This window comes from Drosophila gunungcola, unplaced genomic scaffold (genome assembly GCF_025200985.1).
Source record: "Drosophila gunungcola strain Sukarami unplaced genomic scaffold, Dgunungcola_SK_2 000066F, whole genome shotgun sequence".
NCBI classification, from domain to species: domain Eukaryota; kingdom Metazoa; phylum Arthropoda; class Insecta; order Diptera; family Drosophilidae; genus Drosophila; species Drosophila gunungcola.
In genome coordinates, this window is record NW_026453229.1 from 27,172 (window position 1) to 46,476 (window position 19,305).

At 40.9% G+C, this 19,305-nt stretch overlaps 1 protein-coding gene across 5 annotated transcripts; it reads right to left on the reverse strand.

Annotated features, from left to right (window-relative positions):
* Nucleotides 1-314: 314 nt before the first annotated feature.
* On the reverse strand, nt 315-18,907 carry LOC128264354 (regulator of G-protein signaling 7). 5 transcript variants are annotated; one of them, XR_008268712.1, is made up of 12 exons: nt 18,192-18,902; nt 12,008-12,243; nt 10,703-11,639; nt 10,546-10,642; nt 9,120-10,035; nt 8,206-8,724; nt 7,731-7,838; nt 6,117-6,431; nt 5,892-6,044; nt 4,256-5,281; nt 3,482-3,702; nt 315-2,290 (listed from the first exon to the last, which is right to left on the reverse strand). XR_008268712.1 is itself a non-coding variant. In XM_052999786.1 (11 exons), the coding sequence occupies exons 3-11, from the start codon at nt 11,342-11,344 to the stop codon at nt 3,642-3,644; spliced, it is 3,837 nt and encodes a 1,278-aa protein (XP_052855746.1). In that variant the 5' UTR covers nt 11,345-11,639; nt 12,008-12,243; nt 18,192-18,902; the 3' UTR covers nt 315-3,641. The 5 variants fall into 5 exon arrangements, 4 of the variants coding, with proteins under 4 accessions (XP_052855746.1, XP_052855747.1, XP_052855748.1 ...); XM_052999786.1 differs by having other exon boundaries at nt 315-3,702; XM_052999787.1 differs by lacking the exon at nt 7,731-7,838 and having other exon boundaries at nt 315-3,702; nt 18,192-18,897.
* Between the last annotated feature and the right edge of the window lie 398 nt (nt 18,908-19,305).

Genomic DNA, 19,305 nt, shown 5'->3' on the forward strand with positions numbered 1-19,305 from the left:
TTTTTAACACTTTTGTAATAGTATAAGCTGTATACACTTATAGTAAATGACTTGAATACATAATAACAAACGCCTCGGTTACACTCTTCACAACTGTATTCATGACCCAGAATTTACATGGCGTTACTAAAAGCTCTGGAATCTTATGTATTAAGCATATTGTTTTGCGCATTCCTGTTCGCTAATCAGTGATATGAGCACTAATTATCCAGAAATTAAAGTAAATACTTGTAGGGCAAATGCCACCCACCTGTCGCGTGATGTAGTACGTACTTATGTAATTCTTTAAACATTAGTTATCGAATTATTTTCTGTTTTGTTTTTATTATCAAAATGACGCTGTGGCGGCTCAATCAATCCATCGGACCCTTTATGGCATTTTAGTTCTATGTTTACCCGGTACTCAAAGAAGCAAATATGGCACAACTAAACACACATTCAACATTCTTGGTTTTTATTCCAGCCACTGTCGGCTCAACTTTTATTTTTTACTTTAAAATGTTGTCCTAAGTTCACTCTAAGCATCAGAAATACATTTATTCTTTTCAGAACCATTTTCTGAATTTTAGAAAGATATTTCTGAAATTTAGGAAGCATACTCTAAATTTAAATTTTTATATTCAGAATTAAATTCTATAAAAAAAATGAAAGTGGTTTTCAAAACATACAAATTGTACCCTAAAAAAATATATGAAAAATATTTTCCATTTATTTGACAAAAAACTTTTTTTTAATAACAAAATAAAAAAATAGTTTAAAAAAACAATGTATTTTAAAAAAGGCAATTTAATTCAAAATTTTAAAAATTACGAACTTCTTATTTATGGCGAATTTCTAATAACTAGGACGATTTTTCAAAGTGCAATAGGTTAGAAAATTGGTAAATGCACATAAAAAGTTCATAAATTAGCCATCGATTTGTAAAGCCACGAATTAACTCGTATAATTTATAATTGCCTAAGTCAACACATATAAAATCAGGTAACAATTGAATACGATCTAATAACAGGTAATTTTCATTAGCTAAACTTGTGATATTATTAAATCAATGAATGATTTGTAGTTTTTTGAGTACCGGGAAAAGTAAAGTAGACAGCCGCTCTTGTTTTATTTGTTAAAGATTTCTGTTTCTGTTTTTGTTTCTGTTTTATGTTTTTGTTTCGGCAAGGATCCCATAAATATGTATGGGAACACTTAGTATAAGCAAGTAGAAGATATTCACCATTGACTACTCAAAACATTCGGAACTTTTCTTGCGATTTGCGTTAAAGTAATTCATATCTTGCCTGCATTTTAATTTTGTTGTAAACTCTTAATAAACTATTCATGTTTGGCATATTTGACTTACAACAACGGTAATACAAAAAAGTAAATGTACATAAAAAACAACAACAATACAATTTTCCTCCGCATATTTACTACAACTTCTTTGGTGTTGTTCTAAAAGCTGCTATTATATTTTGACAACAATTTGGAACTATTGCTGCTGCTGATTTACTTGTTATTTGATTTTTTTTTGTATTTTTTTTTAAATTTTTTGTTGGATTTTTTTTTTATTTGGTTTTAACTCTTTAATTGCTCGGCTCGCATTAAGCAAAGTTAACGGTGGTTTCATGTACATATTTTGTACGCACGCCCTACACTCGGCACATCGTCCCTATTTCTCTAAGTGTACGCCTCGTTTCGTAATATCTATGCAACATTTACTTGGATTTGCTTAGGTTTTCGGCATTTAACTCTCATCTTCTTTGGTACATTTGGTACATATCGTTTTACAGTTTACAGTTTACAGTTTTTGTTTAGCTTTGTTAATTGAAGTAGTTGAAAAATGTTTTTTTGGTTTTTTTGGTTTTGTTTTGTTTTGTTTAGAAAGCACAAAGAGAATTCAGATATCCCATATAAAGATTGTTTACCAGCAAAACGGGTTTCGACAGTAAGTAGCTAATTCATATGCACAATGAAAATATAAATATACTTAGATTGTAATAGTTCTTCGATAAGTTATATCATCTTTCGATTCATATAAAGGTATTAGTCGCGAACAACCAGGATTTCATCTTAATTTGATTTTCTAATCATTTTGTTGTGTGTGTTGTGTGTGTGTTGTGTGTGTGTCTAAGGTAAACACGTTCGAATGGAACAGTACTCTATGTGTAATTTGATCTTAAAGATGCGGGCCATGGCCATCACGGTTCACTCCCATCGATGTTGGCTTTGGGTTGTTAGTGTTCTATGTAGTACAGCATAGCTCGATTTCTGCGATTGTTTGGGCGGGCAGCTCAATACATTTCTAATCAAATAGAGAAAATTACTAGGTAGTCAGTAGGACAGTATATAATTTAAAACGCACAAGTTAAGCGCGCAAGTCAGTTTGGGTTTGAAATAACTCAGGGGCTGGTTTTTTGGCGGCGTATCTATTACGGAAATGAGGGGATTTCTCATAAATATCTAAAATTTCCAACTGTGTGTTTCATTTGCACTGCACATTTGATTGGGGCTCGTGAGTTCTGGCATGTACCCGTGAAATGAAACGGATTTCAATCAAATAAAACATCTACTTGCGCAGCAACTTGTGCATTTAATTAGCCAAGGGACTTTTCGGTATAATTCATAGTGAGTATATGGGCCATTTCACATCTGGTTTAACGCTTTGTACTATTATTTAAATATGTATGTCAGGGGCTTGCAAGTTGGCAAAGGGCAATATAAGTGCTCAAAACACATGATCATCACATTTTCAAATAGTATATGTAGTTCTACTGACCGCCAATCGCAGGTATTTGCAGTCCAATTCAGGTGCTCTAAACAAGAATTCGCCCTTTACCAGCCCCGCTCAATGCCCTTTAGGATTAATTTGCACAGTTTGGCTGGGATAACTATGACTTTTCTTGGCCAAGAATAAGCCATGGCTATCGCTGACAAGTGTGCAAATTAAATATTTAACCTAAACTTTATCATACACTTTTTGGGTCTATTATACTCGATCTTGGCTATAACTTGCTGTGTTTAACTGTTTAGACTTTGAACGGGTCTCTATACAGATAGCTTTGATTAAAGAATGGAAAATGGTTTCTTATGCGCAGAAAGATCATATACATTGTATACATTAAAGTATGTCTGCCGCCGAATCTAAGCTCCGTATGTTTTTCCCTTTTTACAACTGATCAGAAGGCGTTAGTTTTAACATTTCATTTGATTTCATTTAAGTAGCCTCTGCCACTCTGTCGCCGTTTGTTTCGTAATTCTAATTAGCCACCTTAGCCACTTCGGTTTGTAAATAAGTATGTACGTCTCTGTAGATAAAGTATATATTTCTTTTTGTGTGTGTCATTCATAGACCGTTTTTTCTGTTCTGTTAATTATAGTTTGAAGTATTCAGCAATAAACCCACACTGTGCCTCGGAGTTTGGTGGAGTTTGAGTTTCAAGAACATGAGAAGCATTTAACATTTACATATACACTCGATTATAGAAATACTTACATTTACATATAATATGTTTGCATGTACGTATTATAATAGATACTCCGTATAATAAACTACCCAGCTATCCAGCTATCCAGCTACCCAGGCCTTACTTCTTGTACGGCTTCTTCCTTTTCAGCAACTTGTTGACCACCGTCTTGAACAGATTTGGCTTTATTCATAAGTATCCCAGTGTGGCGTATGTCTTCACAAAGGTGCCATCGTTGGTGCTGACATTCCTGGCGAGGATTATGAAAAGTTAATAGGGGGTAATGCATACATACATGTAGTGATAACCTAATGAGTGGAGTCATATTTAAAAAAGGTATGCTTGATCTGATCTAAAACTCGTTTAACTCAAGATCAGTTACGCCTTGCAAAAAATAGCAAAGCGAAAAGAACTCGATTCTCACAAAAGTAACGTTTTAGTGCCCGAAATATTGGGTTAAAATTAATGTCTTCCGTTAAGTCAAGCCCCAAACCGCGAATTCTTTAGAGCAAGGGGCTTACTAATTTGTTTGTAAGTTGCAGTTCATCTTATTTAAAAGACTATACTTTTAACAATTGTTAAATAATAGAATGCCGTATCACAACTATTTTATTTTAACATCTTACCCAGTGAAACCTACTCCACATAATTACTTTATGAGCTTATCTGATTTCTAAAGAATCAAGTATATGAGCTATGAATCATAAGAGTCATGAGTTAAAGGAGTTTCTGTTATAAATCAGATCGCGTATAGATCATGTTAACTGGCCGTGAGGTGAACCTATTCATGGTTAAATACTAACTCGTCTTCCCAGGGACACACTGCATTGTGATCGGCAGCATCCATACTGCTGCTGCCGCCAGCCTTGTCCTTTTCGTCCTGCGAGCTTAGCTTCTTGTTCTCCGAGTTGCGCTTCTTGCGCCGCTTGCGCGCCTCCTCGTTGCTGGATGTGGGCGTGGCCGTGGCCGAGGTCGTGCTGACCACCACCATTTCCCGACTGCTAGTGGCGGTGGGTGGCGGTTCGCATGGCTCACATGGCTCACATGGCTCATCGTCCACCGTGTCCACGTCGAGTTCGGCCAGGGGCGCCATGGAGGGAGCCGGGGTGGGTGCTGGTGGTATGTAGCCAACGTCTATGCTGTCAAAGTCGTCCACTGCGTCCTTGGTATCGCTGCCAAACTGCAGCCCCTCCTGGTACTCATCGGTGGTGGGTGAGAGCTCGTCCAGGATCGGCGGTTCCATCTCGACGAGCTTTTCGGCTTCTCCTTCTGCTTCTGCCTCTTCCGCCAACACGGGATCCTCGGTGGTCTGTGCTCGATCCTGACCTGGATCGGCTGCTGCTCCTGCTGCTGCTGTCGGCTCGAAATTTACTTCCAGCTCCAGGACTTTGATGGTGGGCGGAGTTCCTGCTTCGATCTGCTCGATCAGTTCGATCTGGACCTCCTTGACCGCGGCCTGCGCCTCCTTCGGTTGGGTTTGCGGCGTGTCCAGGGCCTCTGTCGAACCCATGGCCACTGCCACCAGCACCTCGCTCTCGCCAGGCGGCGGCGTGACCTTGGTAACGGGCGGCGGGGTCTGCGTGGGGGTGGGCACTACCAGCAGCGGCAGCTCCGTGGTCGAGGACCCGCCAAGTGACAGCTTGTTGAGCTCCTCCAGCTCCAGTTCCGCATCCGCATCTGAGCCCGACGGCGGATCCTTGGCGATGGCACTGCCGCTGCCGTAGACGGCACTGCGAGCCTGCAGCGGCGCTGTGGAGCTGCTGCTGGTGACCACTGTGGGCGAGGATGTCGTCGTGGGAGTGTGGCCTAGCTGGAAGTCCGGAGTACGGCTGCAAAGGCACACATTATCAGATACAGCCTACTAGAGTAGAAGCCTTACACTAATAAGTAAATGTAGTTAACTCAAGTAAACTCGCTTTGATGTACATTAATTGGGGTTTTTAGTTTTTTTTTTTAGTATTGAAATATTAAATTTTTTCTCAAAAGGTTATTTGACTATTTGTTCAATGTAAAATAAATATTTAATAATAATTGATTGAAATATAAGCCCTATTAAAGTGGCAAATCTTTCAATACATTTATTTCTGTTAAAATTGGTTTTTTTTTTGTGTATAAAATATATAGATATATCGTTAATTAAAAACCATTACCAAACAAAAGTCTTCTTTAAGCAATTGAATAATGCTCTTATATAACACTCATTTCATTTCGATTTTTACTAAATCACTTATAATGATAATGGTCTCTGCCATTGTGATATTCTTTTTTGTTGATTTCAATATTTGAAATCATTAATTAATTGTTAAACTAATATACATTGCGACCGTTCTTAATTGATTCACTAAGATATACAGCTCTGAATGAGAAGCAAAGCTATCTATTGCAATGTGAAACTTTGGTTTTAATATGATTTTTGTTTAATTTGTGTAGAAGACTTACCTGGGAGTAAATGAGACTGATGCCCGACGCTGCTCTGAAAAGTTGGGAATCAGACGCTTAATGCCTGCTTCGCCACTGTCCACGGTGTTCTGATGGCGAATGCCCAAATTGCGCTGCATTCGGTCATTTACGTCGCTGTTGTCCGAGGAAGTGCTGCGCATAAAATGTAATTACTTGCTGGCGGAACTTCCGGTGCTGCCGGTGCTTCCGGATCGGAGCCCCTACCTATTCAACCGCTGTGGCTGCACGGCGGCACTTGAGATCTTCGAAGACGATCCTCCTCCTCCTCCTCCTCCTGATCCACCTCCTCCTCCTCCTCCTCCACCTGCAACGACAGCAGGAGTAGGTTCTATGGCACTGTCCACATCCCAGGGACACACCGATAGCTTCACCTGTGCCGCCGGCGGAGGGGGATCTGGCTCGGCTGGCTCATCCCAGGGGCAGACGGCGCTGCTGGACGCCGGCGCCACCACCAGAGCTGTGGACGACGACGTGGACTCCGTGGGCTCCAGGGCGGTGTTCTTCGTCTTTGGCGTTTCTCTGCGGGTCAATATACACACACATTATGGCAGTTTCCCCAAGCCATGGTCATCCATACACTTAGACGGTGGTTAAAAGGAATGCTGGTGTTCAACACGTAGACTTACATCTAAGCATATGTACAATTGGTAACAGAAAAGGGGTAAGAGGCGCATTGGGAAGAAGCATCCGTAACCATGGTTTTTATTTGTATTTGTATTTGGTTTTTTTTTTTTTTCTTTTTCTTTTTTTGACGAAATAGTACAGAACACACAATATATAACAACAGCAAACATTCGAGCATAGGAACGTTAGAAACTATGTATATGTTCGGAGACAGTTGATGAAGTCAAGAAAAGAGGCGAGGCGAGGCGAGGCGAACAGGATCGCAGCAGTAAAAGTGGTGACACATAGAATATCCGAGGGCAACAAGGAACTCGCTCGACAGATCAAACAGGAAACGACAGGTGGGAAGGGCAAGGTCGAGGGTCCGACCTTTCAGATACCCGGTACTCGATTCGGTTTACACTGCCAAAGTTAAAGCTAACTCTCATTTATAATTATTAATTATATCTTTGAAACAAAATTCAAACTTATAAAGATCTTCTGGCACTCTTGTTTTAAATCAGATGAGGTATTGATCTACTGTTTTAAGGGTAATTCTACAGATATCACTAAGATTTGGAAATAATTTATATGAAACAAAATAACAGAGACGTTGTCGTTTGTAACTAATCTAGACTAAAAGTACATTGAATATTTATATTGCATACTTTTTCGACACCTTTATGATTGTGCAGCACCCACCATATATTATATATGTCTTAAAAGTAAAAAACAAGGAAAACCACCGAAGTACCGGGTTAAGTATAGGATTTGCGGTGAAGTTACACAACAAGTAAATTTTCACGAGAATTTCTTGTCGCCCATTCCACCAGCAATTGAATGACATAACTCTCATGTTGAACATAATTGTTAAAGTTCTCCAGTTACTGTAATAAATTATGTTGTTTGTGGTATAACAATATTCATTGTAACTATTTTTATTCAACTGTTTACATTTTTTCTTTTTAACTTAAAATCAATCAAATCAAAGGTTCAAGGACCTTGTCAAAACAATTGCTCGAAATTGGGTAGAAAAGGCGACAAGGTTGAAAGAAACGGAGGGAAAACGTAAACGTAAATATCAAATGGTTGGAAACAAAAACAAAAACAAATGGAAGGAAAGCAAAAAACTAGCAATACGTTTTAGGATTGGAAAGATTGTAGTTGGTAGAGGTGGTAAGCGTTTCGCAAAACCAATCAATAAACATGTCTTACGGAAGTGCCTGCAAACTACTTTCGCGATTCCCGTAAGCCGCATAGATCCCAATATCCATGATCGCCATGTGGCGCTGTGGCATATCGCCTCGATAAATTGAATCGCTACTGCGGTGCGTGTGTGACGTATGATATACATGATATATAGTAATCAAATCAAATCAAATCAATTGTTATTGTATCAATTGTTCAACTGGGTATCAAATTTCTTTGTTGTTTTCGCTTCAAAATGTCTCGTGCGCATTGTGAGAGATTGAGTAAATTGCAATGCATATACGGATATGTTGAATGTTAACCGAAAATCAAAACGATGTTTTTTTTTTTTAGCTTGGCTCTTTCACTTTCAGGCAAATCAAAACTTGGCGAAAAATCAGCAAAAAATTAGCTCGCTCCAAAATATGAAATCATATATATGAAGCATCTGCGAGAGATCTGCATGAGATCTGCATGAGATCGGCATGAGATGTGCACTTACCTGAAGGGCATTTCGCTGAGATTGCTCTGGGAATGAGAGTGCGGTACCTTGGAGCCGGCATCCTTGTTCACACCGATGACGGCCAGTTCGTGGGCCGATCCGGTGAGGCTGCGATCGCTGCCACGTCGCCGGGAGAGATTGCCGGGCGGCGGGGCCTGCATCATGGAGCTGCCGCCGGAGGTGCCGCCGCCGCCGGAGCCACCAGATCCCTTGGCCGCATCCCCCAGATTTGGCTGGCTGCTCAATGCGGCTGTCATTTTCTTCTTCGCACCGCTGACGCCGCCAAAGTTGAAGAAACGCTTCTTGTACGACGGCTGGATGCCGGTGTCCAGCAGGCGCTTGTAGTGCTCCGATCGTATGAACCGGGGGTAGCAGTCCTTCTTCAGCAGCAGCATGTATATGTGCTCCGACGCCGAATCGAAGGTGAACCGCGATGGATTTTTCAGGCCGCGCAGCACGCTCTCCATTGTCTTGCCGTCAATGTTTATCTCGCAGGGTGCTCCCGGCTTCAAAAACTCCCTGCATCAAGTAGACACACATTTATAGATTGGGTAATAAAATACACTGCAACACGGCAAAGGTAACTGCAATTTGTATTAAAGACCCTGAAAGCTTTTATCAAATTTTGGCTTATCACGCTTTTGAAAGTGAATCAAATTAAACCTTTTTAAGATATATTTAGCGTTTGGTATTAACATACCAAATACGGTTTGGTATATTTTGCTTTGCATGTTTTTAACCATTATCTCCATTAAAATGATGTATAGGCAATTTTTACTTAGAATCTTTACATCTCTATAAAATAAAACGGCGAGCTAAGCCAGAAATAGAACTTTCAGAATCCGAAAGCCACAAAGCAGTTACAAAAAAAACCTAACAATGCAGCAGAGTGTAATGATGAAAAGGTTACGCACTCGTAGATTTCGTTGACCTTTCGCGCCACTTGCGAGTGAGCGGATCGGCGCAAGCGATTGACCGCTATCCAGAAGCGGATGTTCTCGTGCGAGTACTCCTTCTCCAGGAAGCCCGTGAACTCCTGCAGGCCAGTGGGATCGGAGACGAGCTCCTCGATGGAAATGGCCCAGCGCTTCACCCGCTTCTCCGTGGGTATGTCCACGAAGGTGTTGTTCAGCTGCCAGAAGGCGATGTCCTCGGTGACCCACGGATTGGAGGGCAGTGCCGGCTGGAGAAAGAAGTCGTATTCGGTGAAGGTCTCCGAATAGCAGACGAGCGACTCGCACGCCTGCGACATCTTCATCCGCGTCCGGTTGAGCGACTTGCTCAAGTAGTCAACGTCGCGCTGCATGTCATCGACAGTCTTTTTCTTGTTGGGCTTGAGCCCCTGACGATCGCGCGAAGGCACTGGACACGGCTCCAGCGGAGTGAACTGGCCAGGCGGTGGACGGTGAACCCTCCAGTAGGCTCGTTCCTGCGAGTCCCCCACGATCTTGTCGCCCTTCTTGCGCTCCTTGGCCAGGCGCACCTGCTCCTCGGCCTGCATCGAGATGAAGTCCCACTTGCCCTTGAGGTTCTTGTGCAGCGAGGCCAGCGCCTCGGCCTCGTAGTCCTCCAGGGCATGGCGCTGCTTGTTCCGCAGCGAGCGCTTGGCCAGGTAGATGGCGTACTCCACGTTGTCCGGCGCCTTGTGCTGCCAGGGCCAGTAGTAGGGCGTCTGGAACCGGTACAGCGACGAGTCGTCCTTCACGGTCAGCGTCTTTGAGTCGTTCACCGGAAAGAAGTAGCCGTGCAGACACAGCTGGTTGGCAATGTTCAGGGCCTCCGACTCCTCGATTTGCAGGCGGTCCATCAGCCATTCAATCAAATCGTATCCTGAAAGCCAGGCGAAATATTTATGAGTAATGGGCTATTAAGTGTGCTTGCATATACGCTATTTATTTTTTTTTTGCTATACTCCTGTTTTATTTTGCTATTGCAAAAACTAATTGCAAAAAATGAATGACATTTTAAGCAAATTAAATAAGATACTTTCATATAAAATCTTGTTATTTTCTTTTTTTGTATTACCTGCACTTTTTTTTTGTTATTTTTTGGAAACTTATAAAACATAAATCGCGAATTCTTCAGCACATTATGGTCATAAAAACCAGCTCGATCTGGAGGTTTTTATGTAGCTAAGCTGAAGACCTACTTTTATTCAATTCAATTGCAAAAAGTATTTAAACAAAGAAGTATTTGCAAAATTAAATTAAATTTAGCTTGAAAAATATGAATCGCGAATTCTTCAGCTCAATATGTTCGAACCAATCAAATAGGTTTCTATTTGAAGTATAACCAAATCGATCTGAAGGTTTCCCGGAATCTAACTAATAGACAACCTACCCATAAACGCATATGGTATGGATGTGAGGAACATTTTCTGTTGCCGCACGGGCACGCCATGTTCCTGATCCTGCATCTCGCGCACCAGCATTTCCATCTGTGTGTAGAAGAAATGAAAATTATATAGACAATTGGGATTCGCAATCGGTTGACCCACCTTATCGAAGGCCATAGGTCGCGATAGCTTCTCGATGGCCTGCTGCGGATGGGCACTGCCGCCACTGGAGCCGATGAGTCCACCGGCGGATCCAGTGCCGGAAATGGAGCCGTGATGTTGCGTCTGTGACGCTGCAGTGGGCGCCGGATGCGGTTGCGTGGGCTGAAGTTGTGGCGGATGCGGATGCTGGTGGTGGTGCTGCAAGTGGTGGTGCCCCACCGAGCTGCCGCTGAAGGCAGTGGCCGCCTGGGTGGTGGCCGAAATGGCCGTGGCGGTGGAGGCCAGGGCGGGACTGCTGCCGCTGTTGGCATTCCCGCTGCTGCTGCTGGTGGCCATGGCCACTGTGGCATTGTTGTTGCCTCCTCCTCCTCCGCCTCCACCTCCTCCGGCGGAGGGAGACAACTGTTGCATAGCGTGGAGCACGGCATGCGGCTGGAGACTCAGACTAGTTGGCTTGCTGGGCAGCAGTGACGTGGCCGGTGGCTGCGGACTGGCCGCACTGATGGTTGCCCCCGGTGCAGTGGGTGCGGATGCGGGTGCGGGTGCCGATACCACCACGGGCACAAGGGCAGCCGGCTGATTCTGATGACGGAGCACCAGCTGCCTATCCCTGTCCGGCGGCACTCCGCCCGGTGGTTCCATGACCGCTGTGCCGGCTGCTCCTCCTGGTTCTCCTCCTCCTCCTCCTCCTGCTCGTTAATGAACCTCTGGTACCAGTTTGTGGGTAAGATGATTGTTCTATATATTCAAGAGTTGCTTTATCCGGAAGTTGGCATTCATTTACGCGCTCTCCCGTCACTGTAAATAGCTGCTCGCTTCATGATCCTTAACGCGCTTTGATAACCGCCAAATGAGTTATTCGGTGAAAGTGTCCTGTACTTAATTCTCGGTTGCAGTTATCCGAATTCCATCATGTCCTTGTGAATGGAAATATTTGCTGAAACAAAATTGCAGGTTCAAGCTAAAATGCTTAAAGAGTTCACACAAATAAATATATTGCGAAAGTTTCGCATGTAAGCACATTTCAAGAATAAGGCAATGCTAATGTATTTTATTTCCTTATCATTGACAAAAGAGTGATTCCAAGAAAAAGTGCTTTCATTGGAATTTACTCTTTGAATCAAAGCTAAATTATATTTCTTTTATTAGAATTACTGGGTGATGTCAACACATGTCACAAACTAGCCATGTCCCACCTCAAAAGCAATTGAAAAATCATTCCATAGACTAAAAACCCCATAAAACCCCTTAAATAGTGCATAGATATAGCTGTGTATTTTGTTAACTCTTAAATGGCAAACTTACAATGTTTCATGATTCGGTCGTTTTGGCTGCTCCTTTTCTTCCGTCGAAGGCGAAGCCCTTCACGTCCAGCTTCCTTTAGTTTAGCACCCTCCGCAAGATGTTGGGCCGATGTTTGAATGGATTGTTCCTTCTTTTGTCCATATATAGCACGCTTTCATGGCCTCCAAGTGTCGGTTGTTCATCAGCGCCAGCAGGTCTTTAAAGGTGGAGTGTGCAGGTGAAGACCTACAAAAAGGCTAAGTGCCGATTGCAAAAGTTCATCAATTTAAATGCACTTCCTCTTATTACGCATGTTGTTTTTAATCATGTTTGCCTGACTAGTTACACAATTTGCCTTCAACGTTGGTTTTAAATGGAACTCATCTGTATTTAACTCAAAAGCAAATAATTGTATCTTCCAGTTTCGGTGGAAAGAGGTCTTATTGCGCCGAAAACAAATAGTTTAGATTCTAGGAAAGCTTGCAAGGGGATTTTTTAATTTAATAAGGGAGAGTGAAAATGCAGTTCACTGTTTTCAACGCTAAAGGGCGCATATTTGACCTTTTCAATTTTGTGTTTTTTGATGTGAACAATGTAAGTTAATATCAACAGTATCGTGGATATCGTCTGAGTTTCAACAAAATTTCACGAAAATCAAAAGTCAAATGAAGCTTCGGACTAAATTTACGAGAATATAGAACGCAAGGATAAATATTTAAGTGAAAAGGTTAAACAGAATGAAAATATTTTTTTAATTTTTAAAGTTTTTTCACATGAAAAGCTAATTTTTAGTTTTTTTTTTTTATATTATTCCCAAACAACTCAAGGTTATAGTTTTGTATTTAAAACTTTACCAGGATATTTGGGAACGAATAGAAATTGGACTAAAGCAGCAAGGTTCTTTAAAACTTAATAAAATAGCTTCCAGGGTATTTAATCTTTTGCTTGCTTGAAGTTTGCTTGCTTTCTCGTTACTTGTTTGTGCGTGCCCACCGCGAACTTGTGTAACCATTTTGTCATTAACACACGCACTTTGCCCTATCGACCTCTTTCCGCTCCAGTCAAGTATAAGAATAAGTTGCGTGCGACTGCGATGTGCCAGCTTTACTGGGCCGGGGCGTCCTTTAATGACAGCATTTAAAAATAACAACAAAGACTGGCTGAAATTGGCAGAAATAAGGGCTTTGACACCAATATGGACCTATAAATTGCAAAGAACAACGCCCCTAACAACTAGGTAATAGTGCCATAGTAAGGAGATTAAGGGGCTTAGGACCCTGCTCGATGGTTAGATATTGGCTATTTCCAAGTTCGAAATAGAATTTTTAAAGCAAAACTCCTGCTGAGTGGCCCCACCGCAGGGCAATCCAATCCAATCAATAGTGCACTCTATCCGCGCCGCTTTTCCGCTTTTCCGCATCGCATCGATTCATTTGTCAATCAAACGGAGCTGGGGTCGCATGGAAAGCATTAGAAGAGGCACCTTGCGCAAAGAGTTTTTGCTTCTAGCAAATTAAAAAGGATTTAATTGAATTATGTAATATGTGCGCTGTGTGCGTACTTAGCGAGGGCGAAGGCAAACCACTCAACGGACTGGACAGAGTGCACGTACTCGTAAATACATTTGCATACACCAATTTACCGGGAAACCGTGGGAGGTCTTTCCGGAAAATGTGGACCCTTAAAATTGATTATCTTGTCGTTCCGCAAAATATGTACATACTTCCACTTAAAAGTTATTTTATCTTATGTAAGATCAGGTTAAGCAAAAACTGTAACCGGGGCAAATATTGTTATCTTTTTAATTAAATAACTTCAAAACAAAACAAAAGAGTATAAACACTTTCTACAACCATCTGACATAAACAAACAACCATCTGACTTAAACAAAGCTAAGCTAGGTATTTATGTACTAAAATATTTATATTTATTTTAGTTCTCGGAATTGGTTATTGATGGCATCGCAAATGCACGTTATAATTATAATCCTTTTTTTTTAATCTCTATCTCTATCTCTACCTATAAAAAATGACATAATTCAATTGGAAATGGAAAGTAAAGCTTGTTCACTAACAGATAAGTTTGTTGTAGATTTTTGTACCATTTACTTTACTTAAATACCTTGTACCTTAGGTCCAAAAAAACTAGTACCCTTCCCAACACTGCCAACAATGATGGTATTTAAAGGGATTTACGAATTTCCTGTGCCAGGCCATCTAAAACTAAAGAACGATGAAAAACGTTCACTGTTCGCTTTGCCATATTTAATTTGTTTGGCGAAATTTGCTGTTCTAATTTTGATAAGGGCTTTGTTCAAGCTGCTCCCGATACGTTTTCAGCAAAACCACCCACCTTCCACCTCCCACCTCCCACACACCCCACCCACTCGAACGTCCTTTGACGCCCGCCCCCTGCGTTGCCCACTTTTACTCTCTTTTAAATGTGACTTTTGTCATGCATTTGTCGCAGGCGGCTGCCCTTGTCGTTGTCGTCGTTACTGGGCCGGAAGTTGGTTTCAAACTGTTGGCAAATGAGTTTCCGTTTGCGAGGGAGGTTTCCTGCCTTCGTTATTGTTGTTGTTGTTGTTGTTGAATCTTTGGCTGCCCTTAGGATTTTTTTTGTCCCTGTTCATCGGCTCTTACATACTCGCACAGAAGTTTATTAATTTGCTGCATATCGGTTTTGTTCACATTTATTATATATGAGTTTAAAGTATAGCTTTTCAGTTCCTACTATATTTTATTTATTGATGAAGTTTTCAACTACCAAGCCCGCCCATCCATATTGCTTTGTCTGAATTCTGACCTTTATAATTCGGCAATGAGAATTTTATTCAAGTTTTGCAACAGACCTGATAAATTGCCTAAAAACAATAAACAAATATACGTTCCGTTTGCCTGTCTACACCTGTGAACCTTTAATAACTGACTAAACAAATAAATAAAGACTTAATGAGCTGGACGTTATGCATAGCAATTATTGGAGCAGAGAGTTTGCCGTTTTACAGATTTATTCCACGTGTCACTGTACCATGACCTCATATAAATAAGCATCATAAGTATCATCTCCATGCAATCTTAGCCAACTTAAGAAACGGGTAAACAAGGTAAGTCGGAATTAACTATGAAAAAGTACCATTTTCTTGTAGTCCTAGGTCACACACACAGCACACAGCACACAGTTAGGCATGCGATGCAAATCGACATTGAAGACGCATTTAGCTGTGAAGCCTACAATACTGTGTATTCCGAACACCGAACACCAAACACCAAACACCGAATACTGAGAACTGAGAACTGAGAACTGAGGTAGGTTCGTGGTAGGAGCTTATCTTTGCATTGATATTGATTACCATCCTGTGCAATGCAGTGCGCACGGCGTAGTTGATGCGATTACAGCTGGCTGCTGTGCCGTGCTCTTGAGTTGCCATAAGCAGGGGGCTTTGTTAAAGGATTACTTTAAGATGCCCCATTGTTTACGTTCTTTTGAGGATTTAATCCTCCCACACATTACTTTGGTCAAGGCCACCGAAACACTGACGCCACCGCAACGAATCGCATAGCATAGCATCGCATCGCATCGCATCGCAACGCCCACCTTGTTCTTCAAAGTGCATCAGTGCACTAAAACAATGCTGGAACGTTCTCCTAATAACCGATTAATTAGGCTATTTAGACGTTAATCTCTGAACTACCTGGATAACAAAAGAGCAGATACTGGCAGGTCAAATTGATGTTTGTACACATTTTGGGTGCCTATTAAAGTAAGTGCGTTATTGAAACTACATATATGTACATATGTATGTATATGTTGGAACTTTTCATCATAGCGCATGTGAAATATTTTTCGTTTTACTGCAAACTGTGTTTTCTACTATAGGGGTCATACCTAAGCACCTATTTCGAGGTTTGATAAGAAATTAATTTACACTTATATATACAAAATCTATAACAAAAACTATTTTATTACTATTGTTTTCAAAGCTTTTAAGTTTCGGATATTTATTTTAAACGACACATATGTGCCTCAATAAATGATGCTATATAAGAATACAGCTTTAAAGATTTAAATTTCTCGTGGTACATATAATGAAATTTCCTTAAAAACACTACATTCAGAGATTTTTAAATGATTTCAAATATACAAAATATAGATTTCAAATTTCAACCGATACAATTTTGGGGAACAAGTTTAGAAACAATGTGTATTTCATTTAGGGCCCCACTTGTCATATGATATGGGCGGCAGGGCACTATTTTAGTGAACACGGCTGTCTACACATGAATATGTAGTGGCGATCGCTCCACCGCCTTCCATCATTATCCGGCTGAGTAATTACGCCGTAAATGCGAAAATAACAGTGTGCAGCGTACACTTGGGCATCAACACTTTCAAGTTTGTATTTGGAATGTATGTACACTTGCCGCTGAAGCCAAATTTGTTTGTACTCTTTCGATTTGGATATAATTAGGAAGGACTGTGCCATCAAACATATTGGTTATATTTCAAAAAGATAGTTTAGAAGTTCATAAACAACAAAATAAAAAAGGTAATGTACCTCGACAACATATTTCAGTAATATAGCTATAAGTTTTGGCATTCGTTTGGGATTTAACTTAAAATAAAGAGCAGTTCATATTTCGACTAGACGTCTAAATGATTTTACCAGGAGAGAGTAATTGGCTGTTTCCTATAACTTATGACTACGCACATCATGCACTCACACAACTCAGAATCTGCTGAAAAATATTTCACGTGCGTACAAAGAATAAAAGATAAACAATACCCGATGTGGATCAGAGTGGGATATGGCTAAAAGAAGCGCTACGGGAATGTGATGAGAATTGTTGCTAAAAGTCGAAAATGTCAATGGGAGCTGGCCAATATGAATTTTTTAGGTGATATATAAAATAAGAAATGTTAGATTTTATAATCTATAACAATAAACACACCATGTACCTCAAAAAATGTTTAATAAATTATAGATAAGCACGATAGATAAGCCGATGTATGTACACAAATGTCAGAAATACGATTGACCAATTTGCAGACCACACAGATTATTTTAATTTTTAATATGAACTGCAGTTTATATGCAGAGATAGAATAAAGTTTCTACTTTACTCTCAAAGAGGAAATTCAAACAAAGATTTTTTTAAATATCCTTCAAAATAAATTATCATGCTAACAGGGCTCCACTGCAGATCGAGTCAATAAACATACCGAACTATAAGAAGGTTTATTAAAGCTTCTTAGATTTGAACCTTCGAGACCAGCTGTCTCTTGAAATCCTTAACGCAGGCTTGTTTGGTTTCAGCTGACGTAAGCCGAAAGTCTTTTGTACCATTGACGAGGCTCCACTGTAGATCGAGTCAACAAACATACCGCCGCTCAATTTTACAGACTTTCTGGCCAACTAACACCACTGTCGAAGGGGCATACGAATACAAGCTAATAAACTAAAACGGTACAGTATCAGAGAAAGTATGCCTACAGGAGGACTATATGTGTGTTTGTGTGCGGTTGCGGGTGCCCCTTGCATGTGTATGTGTGTGTGTGTGGGCGAAAAGAGAGCTTTGATAGGCGCAAAGATAGCACACGTACACACACACACTCTCTATGGAGGGGGCGTAATTGATGATGATTTTGAGAGGGTGTGCGTTTGTGTGCAACAAAATATCAACAACCAGCACAACAACAAAGACAGAAAACTATGCGCAAAGCAGTTACTTCACATTGGAAGTTACAGTGGGCCTAATGTTCTTTTAGCTTTGTTTTGTGACTCTCAGACGATTCGAAATTGAGTTTGCAATAATATACAATAAACAAAATCACCATGTACACACATTTCCGTACTTTTATACAACTGTATGTACATATGTACATATTTATATCCAGTGGGCAATTAAATATTTACGTCCACCGAGCAGCTGGTTCGCAACTTCTCCCGGAACTCTCACTCTCTTCTTCTTCTCCACACCATATTGTGTGTTGGTGTGCACACACACGCAAAGACACACACACACACACAAAAGCGTCTGGGTCAAGTGAAAATGTATTATTTGCCACTTTTCATATTTTCCACTAGCAGATATGTAGCTCGACTTTTTCTCTTCATATTTTGCACATTTTCACTGTCAATGTTAGCATAACTAACGGTGTTCGCACTTTCGCACACAAACAAATACATTTTTTTTTTTGCTACCTTATTGCGCTGCCTTTCCTTCGTTTTCGCCTTTCCTTTTCGTTTCGATGGCCTTCTCCTTCGGGGACTCTCGCGATTTTCTAAAAAAATCGTTTCTGCGTATTCCCTTTCGTTGCACAGCACTCTCACCGAAATTGATGGAAAAAATATGAAAAAATCTCACTGAAAAAAAAATGCAAATGCAAATGCATCTTTTCTAATGCACCACTACCACTCTATATCGATTGGACTACGAAAGTGAAGTGTTTAGAGGTGTTCTAGCTGGGGTTTCTTGTTATTCCGCCCCGCCAGTTATGTTTCCATGTTGCTCGATTCGATTCCCTGAACTCAAAAAAACACCGTCAGCGCGAGCAAACGACGCACGCACGACAAGGACGTCCGCAGCACACGGTACTTTGAGCCAGTGTCCGCGTGTAGGAAAATGGAAAATGGATTTTCCTGCGCCAGCAGCAGAAGTTTTCGAGCAGCGACGAGAGAGTGGCGACGACGACGAAAGAGTGCCGACGAGAGAGTGGCGCCAAGCAAGAGAGCAAGTTTTCGCCAGCGCGCACTTGGGTGGAAAAGCTGCGGTCAGCCCTAGAGCATCGCGGCCCGCTGGAAAGCGATGGAGCTCGAATTTTGGCACTGGAAGAAGAAAATTTCCGCCCATCCCTATGGCGACTGATGTACTCGCTACATTACTTCCGTCGAGTTATTACTTATCCTTTAACTTGGCCGTTGAAAATTTGAATGCCGCATTTTTAAACTACTCCTAATGTATAAGAAGTGATAATACTTCTAATTTCATTTCCGGCGATTTGATAAAATTCCTTAGCCACGAAATTGAGTTATTAAAATTGTTATTATACCTAAAAAACCAAAATTTATGCGAAACACGTCTGTGAACTTAAAAATACAGTTCACAGCTCTTTACTAAACCCTCTGCAATCTATTACAAGCTATATCTCTAAGCTTGACCGTTGAAAATTGAATTATTGGTAATCATAAAAAAAACATGTTGACATCTCTATGTTATCTCTAAAGTTAGAGTCGATTTATAGCGAGAGTAGATCTCGTTTCTTTACTCCTGGCGATTTGTTACATATTTCAAACTTTGACCGTTGACAATTTGAAC